Source organism: Trachemys scripta, chromosome 2 (assembly GCF_013100865.1).
Source record: "Trachemys scripta elegans isolate TJP31775 chromosome 2, CAS_Tse_1.0, whole genome shotgun sequence".
Classification (NCBI taxonomy): domain Eukaryota; kingdom Metazoa; phylum Chordata; order Testudines; family Emydidae; genus Trachemys; species Trachemys scripta.
In genome coordinates, this window is record NC_048299.1 from 38,014,519 (window position 1) to 38,021,444 (window position 6,926).

At 39.8% G+C, this 6,926-nt stretch overlaps 1 protein-coding gene across 4 annotated transcripts in view; it reads right to left on the reverse strand.

The window, feature by feature from the left end:
- Positions 1–6,926, reverse strand: part of CACNB2 (calcium voltage-gated channel auxiliary subunit beta 2) — a 370,084-nt gene that overhangs the window by 118,764 nt on the left and 244,394 nt on the right. Inside the window, exon 1 of one of the 4 annotated variants that reach the window (XM_034760330.1) lies at positions 662–1,025. The exons of 2 other annotated variants lie outside the window; for them this stretch is intronic. In XM_034760330.1, the coding sequence (XP_034616221.1) occupies positions 662–730 (69 nt within the window). In that variant the 5' untranslated portion in view covers positions 731–1,025. Of the gene's footprint in view, positions 1–661; positions 1,026–6,926 lie in introns of those variants that run through there. One more of the 4 variants, XM_034760329.1, reaches the window with a different exon arrangement.

Genomic DNA, 6,926 nt, shown 5'->3' on the forward strand with positions numbered 1-6,926 from the left:
AGACAATCAGTTAGAAAAATAATATTAAGTCAGGGTTTCAAATCTGGAGACCATCCAAAAGTCAGGTCTCTCTCCGGTGGTTTATTTCCTGCCCTGTCCCCACATTCTAATTAGTATGCTTTTTGGTAAGCAGAGCTGGTTTCTGTGTAGAGCAACGGCAGTGGTGCAGTGCAGGGCTGAAGGACATACAACAGTTTCAAGGATAGCTCCATAAAAATCAAAACCATAAACAAGGATATTTTAATGCCAGTGACAGAACAGATTGAATAAAAAAATGCAAAGTCAGTATTAACAATTACTATTACACAAGATCACTGCAGAGAGCTTTAACCCATGCCTTCCATTTTAATTTTAGGGCACCTAACACTCTTCCCATCAGAAATGAACATGGCTCAAATCCATCTCAGCCCTTTAGCAAAAACATGCAAATGACCACAAATCAAGTTCCAGCTGATTAAATGTGTCTCAGCTCAACACCTGTGTGCAAGTATTGTTACAATTGAACTAGTCAGAATACCAGAATAGTTGCAGCTCTGATTTTTGTCTCATCTTACAATCACAAGAAGAGAATTCTGCTAATTCAAACAGAAAGAAAGCAACTGTCTTCCCTTACTGTACAATTAATAAATAAATATGCTAACAATGAAAACATAGGGCTTACACAGATATCAGAATTCTTCAGCCGTCCTCCTTTGGCTCTTTTCAGAAGCCTGATCCAGGTGGCCTTCATTAGCCAGACAGCTCAGTTATTGTCCGCAGCTGCAGCGCCCGGCACTGATTCTCACAAAACATGTGCACACTGAGCACCGCAGAATCACTGCTCCTTTCCTATCCATGCTCTGCTGCAAGCTCCTTCCTTCTCTTTCCTCTGCCCTTCAAGCTTTCAGACACCCTGTTCTAAAGTATTTAGTGCAAGTAAATTTTCCAATGCCAGTAAAAAAGACTTTAATAATGAAAAAAAAGCCCAGTATATTGGTTCAAGTATATTGTAAGAGATGTTTCAACTCAATGCAGGAGATCATACAGGAAAAGGTCTTTGTTGTTATTTATTTAATTTTTTTTTTTTTTGCCTGTTAAAAATAGTATTTATAGGAGAACCTTTTAAAATCCGGTGCAAAATGTATTCAGTGATATTTACAAGTACAAAGTTCATTTCATCTCTTCAGAGATTGGATGGGGGGGTAAGAGGCTTTTCACATCACTGGGCATGCTCCATATGTACAGCCTTTTACGCAGATGCTCACATCACACAGTGTTGTTAGTCTATGTCAAATTGCCATTTTACATCTCAAGGGTAAACAGCTGGAAAATAGCAAGGTCCCTCCAAATCTGGAATAGCTGGTACAGTGTCTTATTTTTATCACTTATCAAACTACATTTCTCTCTCAGAAAATCCAGTTCTGTCATATATGCTCCTCAGTCCCAATTTAAAACACTGAGTCAGATTCTGATCTCAGTTACAATGTAAATCTCGAATAAAACCAATTTATTCTGTTTACTCTGATGTACAAGAAGAGTTTGACCTACTAATTGTGTCATTTTTTCCCACACTAGAAACCAGTAGGTAAGAAAAGCAGTGAATAATTGCAACACACACATACACACACAAATACTGGATGCTAAAGGTCAAAAATATATTTAGTTTTGTGCATTTAGTTTTAATTTGGTTTAGTCAGTCATAACCTATAATCATTACCCAAAATGGTAAGTGATTGACATAGCTCTGTGTGTTCAACTAGGACATTCATAACACAAATTCACAGGCAGCTATGCACAATCTAAGTGCAAAAGAAAATCTCACTCTAGCTGACTTTGGAGTGTCTGCCTTTTATATAAATTCAGTTACATGAAAAAGGCAGGATAATAGGAAATTCTAGCTGAGAGCAGCAGTCACAAAAAATCTGGTATTGTAAGTCAGACCTTCTTAAAGAATTAGAGGCATGTGGCTGGGAATGTCTAAGGACCAAATTCTGCTCTTATTTATGTCTGTGAAAAACAGAAGTAACTCCCCTACAGCCATCGGAATACTCTGGATTTACGCTACCCGTGTAACTGCTAACGTACTTTGGCCCTATATTAGCAGTTTAAAAGAAAGGGAGAATTCTTAACTTTCAAAAACTTTTCTCTAGAAGTTATAATAGTTATAATTTTGAATTCTGATGAAGCTGCCTTTGAACTGACATCCAGGAAACTACTCTTCAATAAATGTTTTGCTTACTGTGAATGCAATACATATATTAGGCTAATTTTTCTAATTAACAATGGGGTGGAGGCAGGGGAGACTTCACAACCAAAACACTTACAATGCTAAGGAAGGGCACAAAAAAGCACCCACACAAGGAAGTAAAAATAAAATAAAACACACATTTATATTTATAGATCTTGAATATTTTAGATAGTCTTGTCTGTTAGGAGAAGTACCAGAGGTTCTGTACATCTTAAAGTCCTTGTCTACATTAGTTTATTTTCTTAAAATTTCTCACCATTGCTACTACTGATACAGCTTCACTAGTGGCTACAATGGCAGAAGAGTAGTACAACAAGAGAGGTTTTAACTTAGGGTTACCATATTTTGAGTGTCCAAAAAGAGGACACTCCACGGGGCCCCGCCCAACTCCACCCCTTCCCCAAAGTCCCCGCCCCAACCCCGCCCCCTCCCCTGCTTCCCGCGAACATTTGATTCACGGGAAGCCTGAAGCAGGCAGCAGGTAAGCTGGGGGGAGGGAGGAGGCGTGTTGTAGTATGTTTCCTTATGTCTTTATTCATTTAATGTTGAAAAACAATATTAAACCCAAAAGGATACATTTATTCAAGTCCTCAGTTGCTGCAAAATGAAATGCTGTGTCTCAGCTAACTCCCCATAGATCAGCAATGACCAAAATATAATCCAGAGAGTACTAAACATGGACCTTCAGTCATATTCATCTTTAACATAGATGTATGTCCCTTAGAGATTACTTGTGCCAACATTCAATTCCAGCCAGTCAGATTAAGTTGCAACATTGCAAGCTGAAATCTGTGGGCCACAAAACTCCTTATTAAAGTTGATGGTAGCTGCAATTTGCTTCATTATATGGAAAATCAGGGGCAATGCTTGGAATTCTGAAGATAAGCTGTCAATCAGTCCCACTGTTGGGCAAAGAAGCTACAGATGGTGAATGTGTGAACTCCGTATATGCGATATTTTCTTCTAGAGATCTAGGAAATATAACTCATTTGAATGACTATTTGAAGGAATGCCCCACTAACATCTTCATTAATAGGATATTATTTTGAAATTATACATTCTATTTATATTAGAACTAAATAATCAGGGATCAATGTTTATGGAAAAAATACCAAGTCATTTATTTCAGTAGTGCCATTTTGAATTTGTGAAGTAAACTAAACTGAAGTTAAAAAGAAAAGAGAGATCCTATATTTATTAAAGGGCTAGTCATCAAAAATTCTTGGCTCCTTTGGTACTGGCCATTAATTCTCCGTAGCTTGGCAACCACAAAGTCTAGTCACAATGTCCCTCTCAGTTCCTTGGGGGGCATGGGTGTGGCCCAGGAGGGGCACCGTGGGTGCTCAGGAGCAGGGGTGCGGAGCGACAGGTGCTGGGTGGGGTTGGCGGGGCCGGGGCAGGCTTCCTACTTGGCTCCTGAGCTCAATGTGCTGCCTCCGCTCCACCCCAAACCTCAGTTCTGCAGCTCCCATTGGCTGCAGCTCCCATTGACTCCCCCAGCAGCAGCTGATGCAACTGGCCCAGGGGCTGCCCAAGCTGCTCTGGCGGCCCCCAGTCAGGCACACCAGCTGCTGCAGAAGTCATGGATGTTCCAGAAAGGCACAGAATCTATGACCTCTGTGACAAACACGGAGCCTTAATGATAAATAATGAAGAGGACAAGTCACGGATACAGAGCGATCTGGACAACTTGGAAAGCTGGGCACAAGCTAACAATATGCCATTTCATAAGGTCAAGTGTGAAGTTATATAACTAGTAACAAAGAAGGTAGACCACACTAAGAGGAAGGAGGACTCTATTCTAAGAAGTAGTGACTCCAAAAAAGGCATGGGGATCTTGGTAGTTTATCAGCTGACCTTGAGCTCACAGAGTGATGCAGGAGCCAAAAGGGCTAATGCAATCCATTGATGTAGAAACAGGGGACTATTGAATAGAAGTGGAGAGGTTTTCATCTTTGTATTTGGCACTGCATTTGGTATTTTAGATATTTGTCCTCATCTGTGCAGGGACTGTCCTTTCTTGGATATCTGCATCTAGCTCATTGTGCTTGCTATCATAATTTAAAATATTTGTTTAACAATTTCTTCTGAATAGGCTTCATGAATCACTCATTACCCCAAGTGCATTGGCAACTTTTGAACATGACTCTCCCCTAAATGGAAGAAATTATTTGAAAAGAAAGGTTGAAATCCTACCAAGAAAAATGCTTATTAAAGACTATTTGGCTTGCTGATGTTTAAATATTAACCACCACAATAAACCGATATTGTACATCATAAAACAATAGATTGCATCAGTATTTAAAATGCCAAATAATTCCAGTGCTAACCACTCGTGTTAATGTTAATTTAGCATTACAATGTATGCATTCAGATCAGAAACATGTTGTGTTGTAAATGACAGTGTACAAACATTTCAACATGATAAAGTGAAACCCCTCAAGGCTTTCACTCATTTCTCAGTAAGAAGTTTCTATAATTGTAGGTTCCTATGTTCCTGTAATTTCACCAGTCATTACACCCAAATTTCCTCATTTTTCCTCCCTACAAACTCTTCATTAGAACATTAATCTGTGAAGAATACTTACCAAAAAGAATCTAACATTGCATGGAAATTGTTAATGACAACAAGACCTTTGTTTGCTAAAAGAGGAATTCAGAGTTCTTATGGAAAAAAAATCACTAAAATTCCCCACTCTCCCTTTTGGTATTTCATAGTACACCTCTACCCTGATATAACGCGACCCAATATAACACGAATTCGAATATAACATGATAAAGCAGTGCTCCGGGGGGGCGGGAGGTGGGGCTGCACACCCCGGCGGATCAAAGCAAGTTCGATATAACGCAGTTTCACCTATAAGGCGGTAAGATTTTTTGGCTCCCGAGGACAGAGTTATATCGGGGTAGAGGTGTACTCAGTTCTATTTGGATCTGAAAGTAACATATAGTATACGTAATTTAAAACAAGTTAATAGTGCATAGCAACTGCCAAGGCCTCAGGGAATGCCAACTGCTCAATAGAGTTAGTTTAAAATCCACAGTAGAGAACTCTTCACAATATAAGATGCAGGTGGTCTTGCTAAATATATAAGATAGATGAACACATCTTTTCTAAAGATCAATGTTGAGTGACAACAGCCCTATAGTTTAGGTCTTGTAAACACATCAAAAAAAGGTTTAGCAGACCTATTTATTAGAGCTGGCTGGAAAACGGGAAATCCTTTCAAGGGGAAAAATTGTGTTTTGGGGGGAAAAAAATCATCCCAAATTGGGACAAAGTAAAAAAACACAAAATATTTTGTGACAAGTGATTCTTGAGGTTGAGGGTTGGGGTGGGGTCTGTATTTAGAAGACCAGAAACTGAATTTTTTTTTTAATTCCCTTTTTGCAAAAATCAAAATTTTGCAATGGAAAATTTTCTATCAGAAAATCATTCAGATAGAAAATTCCCTAAAAGCTTTGCTATCTATCCTTACAGCTAACTCACATCAATCTACTTACATGGCCTTCTACATATGCAGAATCTGAACACCTTGTTCTTTTAAAAATAGAAACTATCACTAAGATAAGGCAATAGCAAAATTGGGTTATGCAAGCGGTGTAGATTTTGGGGCCTTGTAAGTCACTTTCTGGTTGGAGCAGAAATCAGTGACAGAATCAATGTATTTTCTAGTAAACTTGTACCCTAGTCTTGTTTATTTGAACTAAGGTGGTCATAAACCACTTTCTTGCAGAAACCTCAATTAAGGCTCCGTTGCTCAGTCACCAAGAAGCAGCTATTTCCTATACTTTGTCTTTCCAGGATTCTTATTCTTGACACATTGTTTTGTTTTTCCTATCTCAACCCATGGGTTTTATCCATGGAAATCCCTTACTGCAAAACTGCACACAAGGTCTCAAAAGGTGGCCTAGCAATATAGTTGCTCCATAACAAAAGAGAAGATACACACATATACACACAAAGGTTTGACTGTCCATCCAGACAAAGGAGAGCACTTTAATCCACACAATCCCTTTATTGACTGTATGCATGGCTACTGCATGGCATAACTAACTCTTTCTATGGAGAGTTTCATCCTGAGAGCTCATACACTGAGGAGTCAAAACATTCAGGACATTAGTAGTACCTTTTTGCCATAACACTGCCTTAGTTATGCAGGTCCAGTTCCCATTCAATTCAAAGAAAGTTAAATCAAAGTATCTGAAGGCAGAACCAGATCCCAAGTCCTAAGAAGTTCACAAAAGCCTAGAAAGAATTTATGTTTCTACATACAAATCATTGCCTTACTTTTCCCTTTTGCATAAACTTGATACTATCTCTGCACCCTCTGCTACTGACAGAACCCTTTTCAGAGTGGTAGCCATGTTAGTCTGTATCAGCAAAAACAAGGAGTCCTTGTGGCACCTTAAAGACTAACAAATTTATTTGGGCATAGCTAGAGTTACCATACGTCCGTTTTTTCCCGGACATGTCTGGCTTTTCGGCAATCAAACCCCAGTCCGGGGGGAATTGCCAAAAAGCCAAACATGTCCGGGAAAATGCCGGCCGGGCACTTCCTCTCCCACGGCTGCTCTGCTCCTCCCCTGACTCTTCGGCTCTGTTTAAGAGCCGAGCTGCCCGAGCGCTATGGGCTTCAGGCAGCCCCCTCGCCTCCGGATCCCAGCTGCCGGCCGGGCACTTCCCCTCCCGGGCTCC